The 16,886-nt window shown below is 35.1% G+C and overlaps 1 protein-coding gene across 2 annotated transcripts in view; it reads right to left on the reverse strand.

The window, feature by feature from the left end:
• Gbe1 (1,4-alpha-glucan branching enzyme 1) overlaps positions 1–16,886 on the reverse strand; it is a 284,824-nt gene that overhangs the window by 146,328 nt on the left and 121,610 nt on the right. For both annotated transcript variants that reach the window (XM_087213932.1, XM_087213936.1), the window contains 3 exons: positions 11,845–11,970; positions 10,796–10,931; positions 8,240–8,330 (listed from right to left, as the gene is read on the reverse strand). In XM_087213932.1, the coding sequence (XP_087070058.1) occupies positions 8,240–8,330; positions 10,796–10,931; positions 11,845–11,970 (353 nt within the window). The remainder of the gene's footprint in view (positions 1–8,239; positions 8,331–10,795; positions 10,932–11,844; positions 11,971–16,886) is intronic.

The raw sequence follows: 16,886 nt of genomic DNA on the forward strand, positions 1-16,886 counted from the left end.
CAAGACATGATTAATAAATCTAGAGAGGATACAGATAAAAAAATAGAGGAACTGAGGAACATGATGGAATCCCAACATAGGAAACAAATGGAATCCATGAAACAGATGAAAACAGATTTCCAGGAGATTAAAAACTCCATTGAAAGTCTATGCAGCAGAATGAGCCAATGTGAAGACAGAATTTCAGATATAGGATAAGATTGCAATTAGTGAACAGGAAAAGAAAAAATTCTTTAAAATTGTAAGGAACCATGAAAAATCAATCAAGCAGCAGCTAGACGATGCAAAGAAGAATAACATAAGACTGAATGGAGTCAATGAAGAAACAGGAGAGAGTGCAGATGACATTAAAAAACTGTGCACAGAAGTGATGGCAGAAAATTTCCCAAGCTGGGGAAAAGAATTTGACATAAAGAAAAGCGAGGCATATAGGACTCCAAATAGGCTTGATCAAAAAAAAATCTACACATAGGCATATAATTGTTAAGATTCCAGAAATCCAACAGAAGAACAAAATTCTACAAGCAGTTAGAGAAAAGAAACAAATCACATACAAAGGAAAACCCATCAGAATCACAGCAGACTTCTCAATACAAACCGTCAAGGCAAAAAGAGCTTGGAGTGATGTGTTTCAAAGTCTTAAATGAAAACAAACTCCAACCCAGACTGATGTACCCTACAAAACTATCTTTCAAAATTGATGGTGAAATAAGATACTTTCATGACAAAGAGCACCTTACAAACTTCATGAATACCAAACCAGCACTCCAAAAACTTTTAGGCAAAATCCTAGGAAAAGACAACGGGAGTCACAACCATAGGAAGCACAGCAGAATGAATCCACCAGGCCTAACAAAAAATTAAAAGCAAAGGGGGAGAATCAAACAAAAAGAAAAAGTCATGACACTGATAACTCAATACGTATCAGTTATAACCATCAGTGTTAATGGTCTCAACTCACTAATCAAAAGAAATAGACTGGCAGAATGGGTCTAGAAGCAAGATCCAACAATATGCTACATACAAGAAATACACTTAATTCAAATAGAAACTCATAGACTGAAAGTTAAAGGGTGGAAAACAATACTCCATGTGAGAGGAACCGGAAAAAAAGCAGGAGTAGCTATCCTCTTCGCAGACCAAGTGGATTTCAAACCCACACTGATTAAGAGAGACAAAGAAGGACACTATATCCTTGTAAAGGGAACAATCCAAGAGGAAGAGATGACAATCATAAATATCTATGCACCAAACAATAGTGTGCCCAACTATATAAAAAAATACTAACGGACATGAAAAACCATATAAGCACTAATACAATAGTAGTGGGGGACCTCAATACCCCATTGTCACAAATAGAAAGAACAACTAGACAAAAAACAAGGAACAAAATACTAGAACTCAATCGAACTCTTGAACAAATGAACTTAACAGATGTTTACAGAGTGTTTCACCCCACAAATTCAGAATACACATTCTTCTCAGCTGCACAAGGGTCGTTCTCCAAAATAGAAAACATACTCGCTCATAGAACATATTTAGGTAAGTGCACAGGAACTGAAGTTATCCCCTGTATATTATCAGACCATAATGCGATGAAATTGTAGATCAATAGCAAAAGAAACCACAAGAATTTCATAAACACATGGAAACTGAACAACACATTTCTGAATAACTAATGGGTCACAGAGAAAATTAAAAAAGAAATCAGACAGTTCCTTCAAATAAATGACAATGACAATACAACATATAGCAATCTATGGGACACAATGAAAGCAGTCTTACGAGAGAAATTCATAGCAGTGAATGCTCATATTAGGAAAACAGAACGAGCCCAATTAAAGAACCTGATGCTGAACCTCAAGCTTCTAGAAAAGAAAGGACAGGACAAACCCAAAGCTCATACAAGGGAGGAAATTACAAAGATCAGGGCAGAAATCAATGCAATGGAGACTAAGAAAACAATACAAAAAATCAATGAAGCCAAGGGTTGGTTCTTCATAAGAATAAAGAAAATTGACAAACTCTTAGCCAACCTTATCAGAAAAAGGAAAGAAAAGGCCTAAATCCATGCAATTAGGAATGAAAAGGGTGAAATTACAATGGACACAGCAGAATCTAGAGGTTCATCAATACCTACTTGAGAACCTATACACCAAAAAGATGGAAAACACAGAAGAAATGGACAGATTCCTAGACACGTATGAATTATCAAAGTTGAATGAAGAAGACCTAAAAATTCTAAACAACCCAATATCAATCAATGAAATTGAAAATGTAATTTAAAACTTACCAACCAAGAAAAGCCCGGGTCATGACGGCCTCACCGCTGAATTCTACAAGACATTTAGTGAGGAACTACTGCCACTAGTGTTTAAACTCTTCAACAAAATTGAAAGGGAAGCAATACTCCCAAATTCATTCCTGGAAGCATGCATCACCTTGATCCACAAAGCAGTGAAAGACCCAAATGAAAAAGAGACCTATAGGATAATCTCACTAAAGAACATAGATGCAAAAATCCTTACTAAGATACTGGCAAATAGAAGCAGAAAATCATCAAGAAGATCATACACCCTGACCAAGTAGGATTTATCCCAGGGATGCAGGGGTGATTGAACATACACAAATCAATCAATATAACACACTATATCAATAGAGCCAAGGACAAAAACCATATGATCATCTCAATAGATGTAGGAAAAGCATTTGACAAAATTCAACACACATTTGATAAAAACCCTACAAAAAATCGGAATAGACAGTCTCTACCTCAATCTGAATAAAGCCATTTATGAAAAACCAACAGCCAATATCATACTAAATGGTCAAAAACTGAAATCCTTCACACTAAAATCAGGAACAAGTCAAGGATGTCCACTATCACCACTTCTGTTCAATATAATTTTGGAAACATTAGCCACAACAATTAGACAAGAGAAAGAAATAAAAGGAATAAAGATAGGAAATGAAGAGGTCAAACTGTCATTATTTGCAGATGACATGATACTCTATATAGAAGACCCCAAGAACTCCACCAAAAGACTTCTAGACTTAATAACCAAATTCAGTAAAGTAGCTGGATACAAGGTCAACACAAAAATCAATAGCTTTCCTCTACATGAACAACAGACTCACTGAGAGAGAAATGGGGCAAACAATTCCTTTCACAATGGCATCCGAAAAACTGAAATACCTAGGAATCAACCTAAAAAAAGAAATCAAAGACCTCTTTTCTGAAAACTACAGCACTCTGAAAAGAGAGATTGAGGATGATATCAGAAAATGGAAAGACATCCCTTGCTCCTGGGTAGGAAGGATCAACATAATGAAAATGGCCATACTTCCAAAATTGCTATATAGATTCAATGCAATTCCAATTGAAATCCCAGCAGCGTACTTCACGGACCTTGAGAAAACAATCCAAAAATTCATTTGGAACAAGAAGAGACCAGAATAGCAAAAGCAATTCTAGGTAACAGAGACATGGCCAGGGGTATCACAATCCCCAACTTGAAACTATACTACAAAGCTACTGTGATAACAACAGCATGGTACTGGCAAAGAAACAGACCTGAGGACCAGTGGAACAGATTAGAAGATGCAGAAACAATGCCAGACACAATCAGCCATCTCATCTTCGATAAAGGAGCCAAACACCCTCACTGGAGGAAAGATAGCCTGCTTAATAAAAGGTGCTGGAAAAACTGGCTTTCAACTTGCCAAAGATTAAAACTAGACCTATATCTCTCACCATGCACTAAACTAAAATCAAAATGGATTAAAGATCTAAATATTAAACCAGAAACTCTGAACCGGCTGGAACAGAGGTTAGGTAGAACTCTTGAAGACATTGATGTAGGAAAAGACTTTATGAACAAAACCTCAGTTGCCCGTAAAATAGCACAAACAATCAACAAGTGGGATCTCTTTTTACTAAAAAGTTTCTGCACAGCAAGAGAAACTACTAGCAGTGTGAAGAGACAACCCACAATGTGGGAAAAAATTTTCACCAGGGGTCCCTCAGACAAAGGTCTACTATCTAGAATATATAAAGAACTTAAAAAATCAGAACTCCCAAATTTAAAGACCCACTCCAAAAATGGGCATAGGAAATGAACAGACATTTCTCAGACAAAGAAGTACAAATACCAAATAAACATATGAAAAAATGTTCAACATCACTGGTCATTCAAAAAATGCAAATGAAAACAACACTGAGATTCCACTTCACTCCAGAAAGAATGGCTGCTATCATGAAATCAACCAATAACAAATGCTGGCGGGGCTAAGGGGAAAGAGGAACCCTGCTCCACTGCTGGTGGGAGTGTAGACTGGGGCAACCACTGTGGAAATCAGTATGGAGATACCTCAAATAACTAGGACTGGAAGTCCCATTTGACCCAGCTATTCCCATGCTGGGTAGCTTCCTCAAAGAATTAAAAGAATCATACCACAGTGATATATGTGCACCCACGTTCATAGCAGCACAGTTTGTAATAGCTAAAACTTGGAAACAGCCCAAATGCCCATCACCTGGAGACTGGATCAGGAAAATGTGGGTTTTTTTATAAAATGGAGTACTACTCAGCCATCAAAAATGAGAAATTAGAGACATTTATTGCTAAATGGATGCACATTGAGGTGATACTCTTAAGTGAAATAAATAGGACACACATGTGTAAATACCAAATAGTTTCTCTAGTGTAAGAAACTGAAAGTGTAAATAGGGACTAAAAGGTAAAATAGATAATGTGAAATAGGAAGAAAAGGGGCAAAGGAGAAGGGGAAGGGGAAGTGGGAGGGGTAGGGGAAAATTAAGAATGGAATGGAATTAATATGAGAAAATGGAAAAATGGAAACAAAGTCTTTGTAAATAGGGAGGGATGGAGGGGTTGAAGAGAGGGCAGGGGAAGGGGCAAAATAAGAACCAAGAGAGTATGTAAAGGTGCATATCTCCAATGATGAATGTCACTCTATTCTACACCTAAAATGTACCAATAAAAGGATATGCAAAAAAAAAAAAAGAAAATATGCCATGTCTGTCACAATCCAAGTAGAAAAACTGAGTAGTTCATAGGCACACATGCATCCATAAAAAGCAGTCTCCTAGTCTGTGTGTAATAAAAAACAAATTGCCAAGAGAAGGTGGCCTTAAGGTATAAAATGTCTTATATACTCCAATCTACCATAGCATCAACTTTGTCCTCTAAATAAATAATTGTCCTTGTAATTGTTTACAGTCTCTCTTCCTCTCCTTGAGCACAAGGACTATAAAAATCTGCTTTCTTATGACATAGTACAATACTTGGTAATAGGTAAATCATGGTCAATTCCCATAACCAACATAAGCTATCTTTTTAGACTGTAAATACGATCGTGTCATCCTTCACAGAAAACCCTACTGCATTCCTAATGTCCTAAGATTAAAAATCACTATCCTTAATACGGCCTTGTTTCCTGCCTATTCTGGCTTCTTCCAAAAATATTAGATTATCTTATGATAGTCTACCCCTTCTTCTCTTTATCCCAGGGACATAGCCTTTTTCCACTCACTGAACAACATGTTCAGTAAGTGAACAGCCTTAAAGTTTCATTCTTTATTCATTCATTCATTCATTCATTGTGTTTTTCACCAAATATATGAGTTATCCATTATGTGCCATAACATTTTTTATGCTCTATACATACTGCAGTGAAATCACTGTCCTCATAAAATTTATGCCCTAATTAGGAGACAAGCAACATATGTGGAATACCACACAGCCGTCCATGTTTTAAAGACAAATGAAGAAAAGCCACTAGTGGAAAGGGCAGGTTTTCTTTTTTAAATAGAGTCATCCATGAAAGCTTCATGGAAAAGGTAATACCTGAACAAGAAAGAAGAAAGGTCTAGAATAAGCAGAAAAGAGTTTGGAGCAGAAGGAATAGTAGTAGTGGGTACACAGGCATAGGGGCAGCAATGAGCTAAGGCAATTTAAAGAAAAACAAATAGCGTAGTAAAGCTCAAGTGGAATGGTCAAGAGAGAAAGAGTTATTTTTATGCCCAAAGAGTCAGTCAAGATGCAGATACGTGGGTCCTTTTGAGCCAGTGTAATGCCTTTGGTTGTCATTCTTAACAAGAGAATGATTGATCTAATATTCACTTTGAAATAATTACTCTGGCAATGGTATAGAAAAGGGACATGTGAATTAGGAAAAGTTAGGGAAGAAGGGATAAAAGAAAAAAAACCCGATTAAAGAGCTACTGAAATAATCCAGGAAGAGAATGTTAATTCAGATCAGGCTACAGTGGACCCAGGGGAGCAAAATCAGGTTTGAGCTATGTCTTAGTAAACTTTTCTTGTTGGTGAGACAAAATACCTACCACTGTATTTAAAGGAGGAAAGGTTTATTTAGCTCACAGTTTGTTTCACTCCATAATCACTTGGCTGCAAGGCAGATGGTGTCACAGAGGAGAAATAGTTCATGTTGGGCAGAAGGTAGGAAAGCATTGAGGACAACCACAGCTCTTTCTATCCCTTATTTCTCTATCCAGGCTACTTAGGGCAGGTAGCACTCAAACTCTTAATCCTAGTTCCCTTGGGCCTCACATTGCACCATGAATCAAACTCAGCATCTAGATCCAACCACCTCTGAAAAAGCCCCACCTATAACTGCATCAGGCTCTGAGGGACATCTAAACACAAACCATAACAGGATACATTTTTAAGTAACAGATGGGTAGGTTTCAGAATAACTAAAGTATAGGAAGAGACATAAATGAAATAATACAGTGTAATGTCAAGATTTTGGCTGGAACAACTGGAATATGAAAGCAATATTTTTTTAATTAGAGGAAGTGGTAAAAGGAGGAGTTTTGGAAGATAAGATCAGGAATTTAGTTTTGGATACATTCAGTTTGAGATATGTATTAGATATCTTAGAAACATCATCTGAAGTTCACAAGATAGGCCAAGAATGAATATTTAAAATTTGAGAATTGCCATAGAGAATGTATTAAGGTCATAAAAATAGATATAGAAGCAAAAGGAAGCAAGGATGGAGCAATGGGAGGAACAATATGTAGTAGTTAGAAAGATGCAGAGGAAAGAACAAAGGAAATATAGAATAAGCAATAAATAAAGAGGGAAATACAACAGCAGATGTGCTGGAGGCCAAGGGAAAAAATACTTCCAAGAAGGTAAGAGTATGAAATTGTAACAAATAATACTGACAGTTCAAATAAGTGAAGAACTAAGCATTGTATTTAATGATGTGAAAGTCATAAGTACATTTAGTAAAAACACTTTCAGTAAACCACTTATTTGAATGAGTTCAAGAAAGAACAGGAGTTTAGATGATTTTCCTAGGACCTTGAGGTGCACCTTTGGATTATTTATTTGTGCTTCAAAAAAAATAGTTAAAGAAAAAAATAAGAATGAAGAATTAAGACACAGTAAATAGAGATAACTTATTCAAGTATAACTACTACAAGAAAACCAGGGAAATGGATAATTATTGTCTCTTTGTATGGAATGCTATCTACCTACGCCCAATTCATCCCTTCTTCTAGCTAATATTAATCATGCTTTAGGTATCAGTTCCAACATTAATTCAGACTTAAATTTATCTAAACTGTTAAGATCCCCAATTCTATGCTACTATAGCACCATTTTCTTCTTAGTTTTTATTACCAGCAGAATTCACATATTACATGATTATTGGATTAATATGTATATATCACCAAACTATAAATTTAGGTGAGACAGAGACATTGTTGCACTTGTTCTATTTGTGGTTATGCAAGTCAGACCTCTTCAACCACATAGAACCCTCTACGGTCTTTATATCCAGAGAGCTATATGCCTGAAATTCCAGCCTCAGAAGTGCAGCCCTTCTGTACATAGTTATATATCCTACCACGGACCTGCTCACTGACCTTCCTACGTGAGTCAATATCTTTCCAAAAAAGGATTCTATAGGACACCATTTTCCAACTTAAGAATGGGGCCTCTAACCATGTGACAATTTCAACAGGTAAATAGACATTCTTTATCAAAAGTCATTCCATGAAAAGCCACATTATATCAGGGCCAAACTGTAAGTCTAGATGGGAAGTGAGTCCATGACTTTGGTAAAAGAAAATGTATAGCTCAATTACTTCTGTTAATACAAAATAGGCCACAAAACAACACCACGTAGAATGTGAAAATTCAGTTTTAATTAAGTGAAAATGAATGTAAGACTTTAATTTTACCTTGAAGCTGCAAAAAAGCTTGTGACTTGGTACCCAAAACTGGCATAATAAGCATGCTCCATGACTGCCATCAATTGAATGCAGTTGTATCCTATATAAGCAAAGGTCAAACAGAGATTCAAAGACACAATTTTTTTAAAAAAAGCAATGAAGAAAAGCAGCCAAAAAACATAACTTTATTTATAAATAATCTATAAATTGTGATCATCTTCAAAAGTCCTACTACTAAACACTATTTGCTTGTTTGACCTAACACAAAATCGGGTTCTTAGTTTATTAGTGTTAGATTCTGACTAGCTAGTTGAAATGTCTTCATCTTAACAAGCAATAAGTGATATGCAAATTTGCTCTCTAATTGGCTTTAGAATATTAAAGATGGCAATTTGTATATGCTAGACTTCAGCTGTACTTGAATACATGAACATTTTGTAAGTGAATATAAGTAACTGACTATATGATACATATTTTTAATTTTGCCTTTTTCTTTATATTTCACTCATTTTTTAACATACAACACAAGAAATATCACCCAATTAATTTTTTCTACAAAGTAGCTTTTATAAGTCATTATTAATGTTTCCACTTTCCACTACTTTTACACATGTTGTATGTGTGCATGTATGTGCGTACACACACACCCTTACTCAGCACTTTCATTTCTCCATTTCAATGTATTTTATTCAAATACTAAGTGAAGTGACACAAAATGGTGACTATTGTATTTAAAAATCCATAACATTTACAAGTATTTCTAAGGATGTAATAAGTGAAAAATATCTTTAATTTCTATAAACTCTGAAAAAATCAAGTTTTTCTTCTTTAAAATACAACTTGGTAATTTTTCGAATATAATTTATTTGATTGCTTTGAAAGCTATACTTCTGTATCCTACATAGAAAATATTATTATTGTGTTCTAATAATTCACATAAGGTTTCCAATTTTCTAAAGGTTTAAGTTCATATTCATTACCAATTCATTAAAATATATACCTGTACTTACAAACAAAAGTATCAAATTAATCTTATTGATCTCTTATACAGTACTTTCTCAGGCTTATATTCAGTACATCATTAATACTCAAATAATTACAAATTCACATTTGGAATTATGGATTTATATATTTAAGGAAGAACATACAATTGTATGTGCCCATGACTTCATAAGATACTGAAAAGTTATTGTAATAAAATCAAAGGAGCTCTATCAGGAGTGATAGGAATATAGACATAAAATTTTATGCCTATTACATAATCATTTATTCTATATCTTGGAACAAAATTTAGAGTTTATAATTTATTTCTCTACTATAAAATAAATAGTCTTATGACCATGCTCAAATTTTTTCAGGGATGAGTAATGAATCTAGGATCTTCACACTGATCTATGTCCCCTCCTTTTTTTTATTTTGAGGCAGAGTCTCACTAAAGTCACTAAGCTGCTCCAGCTGCACTCAAACTTGCAGTCTTCCTGCTTCAGCTTCCCAGAGACCGCAGATGAGAAGTGTGTACCACCATTCCTGGCTTTATAACTAATTTTTATAGAATTAATAAATCTGAGATTCATTTATGTTCTAAATACTTGGCTAGGCATGTAAACATAAACATGAATGAGAGAATCCTTGCACTGCTGAACATGTAAAAACTGGTCATAAATAACTTATCATTCAATAAAAATCAAAGAACATCTTCTAAACAAAAATTTTAGCATTGTATATATTAAATCAAACTAATATCAAGTTCTTTATGCATTTATTTATTTACTGGAATTTTACTTTTGGCATCATAGGTAATTAAGATTTATATGTCACTGAAGAATTTAACCCTGACTTATAAGCCTTACCTGTAGCCAAAATATGGACTCTCTGGCAAAAGTAGTATAATTAAATTATTCTATCTTCCTGTCTAGTCATTGGAACAGATTTTAATAATGCTGTAAAATTATTTTAAAAGCATTACTTATAAGAAAAATAACAGACAAACATATACTGAATCAATAATTCATTATATTGATTTATTATACTGATTGTTCTCATGAAGACAGGGTCTTTATCATGACAATCCAATACTTGAAAATCTTGCATGCATAACAGAAATGATGTTCCATAAATGTTTGTTAAATAAGTCATCCTGACAGAGACTTTATACAATGATTCCAATTCAATCTGAGTTCTAGGCACCTTAAAAATATAAGATTGTCTCCCTAAAATACTAAAATGAACAAGCTATAATCAATGACCACTTCAATTAATAAAGGTTATCGCCTGTAGAAAAGTAATTATGCTCACATATTTATCTACAATTTTGAAAGCCATCAGTTCACATTACTTAAAATTGAAATTGGAAGAGTATCTTGAATTCTTACACTCTATCTTATTCTATTTTTCTTCTCTATGCTATCACTATTACAGGGCAATTCTAAAAGCCTGAAATAAAATGCATTTTTATTACATATTTAATCTCTCAACACAAAAAAGAGACACTTGTAATTAGCTTTTCTAATAAGAGAACAGACTCATTAAAATTTTATCTGAATAAAAATCATAGTTATTACTTACCAAGGTCTTTGATTCTTGGTAGTACATTACATGTAAAATGTTTATAAGAAGCTATTTTTCCTTCATGGGAAGAAATTCCCACATGAGATTCATAAATTCTCAGGCTTCTTGGCTTCTTGGGTCTGGAATGCTTAAACTACAGAATACAAAATTACATATAAAATTAAACCATGAATTCACATATGACACTAACTGATCAAGCATGTTATATAAAATGGTGAATAAACTCAAACACTTGAGACTGTTCTCACATATAAAAGGCATTCACTATACTACCTGTACAGCATTTTCTTTTGCAAAAATAAAAATCCTACTTAGGTCTCATTAATAAACCTATTTTAAGAAATAAAAATTGTGTAATGGCTTATGCCTTATCATTGAGTAGAAAATTGGGGTTTTCTTAGCCTAAGATTAAAAAGTACAAAAGCCAAGAAATGCATATATAGATATCAAATGTAAAGTATTTATCAACATGTTACAAAATTTACCCTAATTAATACACTTCTAAGATAGCCCTCCCAATTTGCTGTTCCTACGAATGCTGACCTTGCTTCAAAACTGTGACAATGAGAAATACTACATTATTTGAAGAGTCTTTGAAAATCAGAAATCCTAGCTGTAAAAACAAATTAGCATATCTTATCAACTAGTATGTTGAAACTTAAGTGTTTTTTCTCTAATTTCAAATACAGAATAAAACTGCCAGGCATGCTGGCACATGCCTGTAATCCCAGCAACTCATGAGGCTGAAGCAGGAAGATTACTGTGAGTTAAGAGACTAGACCGGCCTACATAGTGAGTTCGAAGATATACTGAACTACATAGTGAGACCTTGTCTCAAAAACAAACATAAAATTTAAAAAATTGTATATTTTATTAGCTATACATGATGGACTTTGATATATGTATAGCCTAACAGGAGCATTATGATGTGCAATATTAAAATAGTGGTGAAAAACGACACTGGAAATTACTATAAAATTATAAAAGTAATAATTAGCTTTTCTAGAAATATTAGAACAAGTATTTAAAAAAAATTTTTTTCTCACTTTGTATGGGTGTTCAGGATCCCAGTGTATCCAATCGTAATTCACATTAGTACCTTCACGAACCACATACTTTGCCCATGGTGAAATACGATACAAGATCTCTCCACTTTTACTAGTAATAACTACCTAGAAAGAGATGAAAAGTTATTGGTTTAAAATATTTCTAAAAGTCTAAGATAAGACATGATACTTAATGAGCATTGCTATAAACAGGAAATCAGGAATGATCTGAAGAATTCAGACCACTATTCAGATGCATGGGCTTAAAGAACCTACTTGGATTCTAGGAGCATAATTTTCCTCATTGTCTAATATTATATGATACTTAAATTCATTTACATGTTGAGTATTTTATCAATCTCTAGCAATTTGCATGATTGCAAACCAGCCATTAGAGTGGTTAACTAAACATACTGTAGATACTAAAAAGACTAGTAGATTCAAAAGACAAGATTATTTCGAAGCTCCTGTCAATAAATCAATCAAAAGGAAAGAATTTTACTCTTAAAATAGGGGTGATTCAATTATATAATCATTTATTCATTTTCCTCTTCATGGAAATTAATGATAATATTTTCAGGAAGCCAAAGGGAAAGAATGGTTTGATTAACACTTGCGTAATACATACAGGCATATTTTCCACACATTTTAAACTTCTTTTAGCAATATCCTTTACCATATAAAAACAAACAGTATTTCCTTTAGCCAACTACTCCTATATTTGCAAATACCATCACTTGCATTTTAACAATGGAAGATAACAATAAAATAAAAATATAGTTTTAGAATCTATCATATTTTACTTAATACTGAATAAAGGACTCTGAATTTAGTTAGCCAAATACATGTGGCTTCCAAGTAATTAAAATTGTAGCTTCTTACAAAGCCATCTTTTTTTTATTAAACTTTCTAAAAGCAGGTAGAGTGTGATCAAAAATGTTCAGGTTAGAAGCTACATTATTCTCTTACCATTGAGAGAAAACATACATTCCAGTCTGTCTTCTTTAACAGAGAAAAGCTCAAGTACTTATAATACTTGGAAATTAAATATTTGTATAATGCTTTGTAATTTAGTAAGGACTTTCACACTTGAATCTCACTTAATTCCAGAAAAGCTTTATGACTCAGATATTAAGTGAGATTAAGTAAGTTAATGTCCAAAAATCACTAAGTGGCAGAACCAAAAACTGAACACAGAGCTTCTGACACTTCCTCGCTCAAAACGGGCTTCCTTAGCACTTCTTTCAGATGTCAAAAGGGAGCAAGTCACAGTTTAAGACAGGTGGGCAGGTGAGTGGTGAAAAAGAATGCTTGATTTACATGAACATAATTCTTTCCCTTTCTTCAATATGCCTCCTACTCACTAAAGCTAAGAACAGCCAGAGTACTGCTATTATTTATTATCACAAAAGCACGAATTGTTAAGACTCAACTTGCATTAGGAGTATTTTAACCTAAAAGATGAGTTCCATAACCTACATGAATTTCTAGCGCAATGCACAACATTGAAATGTTTGGGAAAAGGCACTCACTTAAGAATTCAGAATAGACTATAAGAAAACAAAATACCACAAATCAGTTTCCAATGAATAGCATTCTGCCTAACCTATCCAACTATACTTTCTGTCTCTCAAGTAGGTCAACAACCACTCCAAGGGTAGATCATAAACAAATAATCATTGTTGAAGATGTCTATTAGCAGGGCGATATTTGAAAACATAAGAGTTTAAGAAAACTATTATATGCAGGATATATTTCCCACATCCTTTGGACATTACTTCATTTATCTTGCTGTACATATAACTATCTTCAGAGGCTAATGATTCCTGAGTGTTCTAAGAAACAGTTCCTGTGTGGGCCTTTGAATTGCTCCTACAGCTTTTGATTGGTACACCAAGAATGTAATGCCCTGGCCGTTGTTACTGGAGATAATTTCTTAGGGTTGTGCTTGTAGCTAGTAATCCTGAGGAATGAAATAATATCTTAAAGACAACATAAACTCTCCTACTGCTTGTGGTAGAAGAATGGATTCTAAAGCCTCAATAATCCCAGGCTAAGATGTAAAGTCACTGCATAAATTAGCCATCCAGGATATACAACATTGCCCGCCTTGAGATTAGAAGAGGAACCAATGCAAATGGATGCTCATACTGTTTACTATGCTATGATTAATAAAGTCATTATTTTAGACCCAGGGAGCCCAGGTTTTCTGCCAGAATCAATGAATGAAAATAAGAAAACTTCTAATTTTGTAGATAGGTTAAAATTAAATCAAATCACACACCTGACTAAGGATTATTTGTTCATCTACTGAATAATCTGAATATTTTCTTTCTAAAATTTCTCTTCTTTCTCAAAAATTTTTTTTTCTACAAGCGTTGCCTAGCAAAAAGGAGCAAGACTTTCAGTTTTTCAGTTTCCGAAGGAGATCCTCATGGCCAGCTAGGTTGTAAGAGCAAGGGAGGGAGACTCTGAGTCTTGTACCATATGAAACCAGGCACAATTACAGAGGATCTATACATAAAGCCAGATACTGGTAGATGACAGGAAAGAAAAACTCACTGGAACAAATTCAAGTTTGTTTTTTGGAGGGGGTAGTAAAGGGAAACTGCACCAATCCTGGATCACAGCACCCCTTACACCCCAGGTCCAGCATATAGGCTATCTTGCAAGAAGATCAAGCTCCCTGAGAAAGCCTGATTTCAGTGGCCTACCTGATAAAATAGATTCCCAATCACTCTACTCTCCTCACCAAAAAGAGGAAGAGAATATGATATTTGGAAATTAGGGCTTCAGGGTTACTGAAAGCCAGAATGTAGTGTATGAGAGGATGTAGGCAGGATCTTGAAAATTTGAAAACAAAACATGCCAATCAGATTAGGAACCAGAATCCAAGAGCTGAGAGGACTGCAGCCCAGCAGCTGTGCGAGTGAACAGCATCTGGGACTGGAGGGGTCCTGTAGGAACTGGAATCTGAACACAAAGAAATCTGGCTGCCTGCACTAGTGACAGCCACTGGGAGTGGCAGGATCAATTAGGTACTCAAATCTGAGTGCTGAGAAAACTTTCTTTGATGGCTGCATGAGCAAGCAGTATTTGCAAGCAGCAGGGCCCTCAAGACTCAGGAATAACTGCTCAGTCACTTCTTCCCCATACGTGGGCAGTGGTGTGCTTACATGGCATGCTGTGTGTTCTCCATGCCCACAGCAGGTACCAGTGAAGGGAAAAACAGAGTCAACCACGGGATTTGCCCTGCAGGGAAAGGAATCAGGAGCAAGATGCCCTGGTAGAAGTGAATGGAGAACTGGGAGCTAGGCCAATTACACTGCACCCTCTCCTTGCCAAATTAACTGAAGTAGTCAGATTTGGGAACCAAGAAAACAAAGATGTACAGCTAGCTACTCCCAGAGCACTGCTTGTAACCAGGAGGTAGGCACAGAGAGTCATCCAGTTCAACAAGTCTCCTTGCTCACAGACAGGCAATTAAGCAAACTCTGGGAATAGGGACCAGCTTGGAGATCTGCAAGTAAATTTCAATTGCAATATAAATGAGACTGTGAGGATGTTTTGATTTTGTACTTTTGCAATTGTGTGATAAATTTTTTGGTTGCTATTTTAAAATTTTTTTCCTTCTCTCTCTTTTTATCTTTTATTCTCCTCCCTTTCTAATTTTTTCTCTTCTCACTCTGATTCCCTTACCTTCCTTCTTTGTCTTCCCTCCTTCTGTCTAGCATATAAATGAGAAATTGGAACAAGAAGTCACCAATGCTTTATTTAAATAGTACCTTTCATGGGTAGGTCATGGGAACCCTTACTAAAATCATGCAAAAAAGGAAGCAAACACAAATTACTAACCTAATAACAGGTTTGACAATCTCCAAGCTTCCCTCAGTCTTTAATTACACTTCCTTCCCTATGCATCCCTCCTCCCACTACCATAAATAATCTCTCAAACCCACTAAACATAAGCCCTTGACATCAGCAATAAAAAGAATTACAACTGAGTCTGATCTCCTATCTAATTTTAACCTACTAATACTTCTTTTCTCTCCCTTTCTACTGACTTACCGCTTTCCTTTTGATCTACCATCTTTCTTTCCTCCTCCCTCTACATCCCTGTCTAATTGTTAGCAGCAGTATAATATAGTTTGAAAGGGACATCAATAAAAGGGTGATATTGTTAAAATAAGTATTAATGGGGCCGGGGATTTAGCTCAGTGGTTCCGGCGCCTGCCTCGCAAGCACAAGGCCCTGAGTTCAATCCCCAGTACCACAAAAATAAAACAAAACAAAATAAGTATTAATGTACATGACTGCTCTATGGTGGGATCAGTTGATGCTGTAATAACCCATAAGGATTCTCTTCTTATAACACAATGACCCTATCTAGTCCTATTAAACTGAGTAGGTAAAAGAGGTAGATACATACAAACAAGCAAATAAATCCGAGATGATATCACTAGAAAACACTAAAGAGATCTCCATACTAGCAAGAAAGTCTTTTCACTCTGATCCTCAACCCTAGAGTGTGTGTGTGCACATGGACAGACATGGGGTGTGGGGGGAGAATGAGAGTGACAGAGAGAGACAGAGACAGAGAGAGAGAAGACAAGAAAATAAAATGTCTTCAAAAACTCTCAACTCTCCTAAAGTAGATCCAAGAGGCCTTGATGGGGAGGAACTAAAAAAGCCAAATTGAATTATAAAAAAGGATAAAGGAAGAAACAAACTCAGCAAGAGCAAAGATGATATAACTAAACAACAGAAATAATAAACTGATCAGTGAACTTTAAAATGATATAAAATAGCAGAGTTAACCAAAATGATCCAAAATATCATGAACAATTTAGCAAATAATTAGAGTCCACGAAACAGCACTTAGATAGAAAACCAGAAATAGAAAATTCTATTAAAAGAATGGGCACAGAGGTGACCACTAACGAGACAGAATAAGAAGTAGGAGACAGGGCTCATGAATGTGACCATATACTCTGGAATACCTTAAAAACCACAAGAGGGGAGGGAAACGGATCCCAAAGCTG

This window comes from Heterocephalus glaber, unplaced genomic scaffold (genome assembly GCF_053883595.1).
Source record: "Heterocephalus glaber isolate CG9 unplaced genomic scaffold, H.glaber_assembly_v1.0 deba00000122, whole genome shotgun sequence".
In the NCBI taxonomy this organism is placed as follows: Eukaryota; Metazoa; Chordata; class Mammalia; order Rodentia; family Bathyergidae; genus Heterocephalus; species Heterocephalus glaber.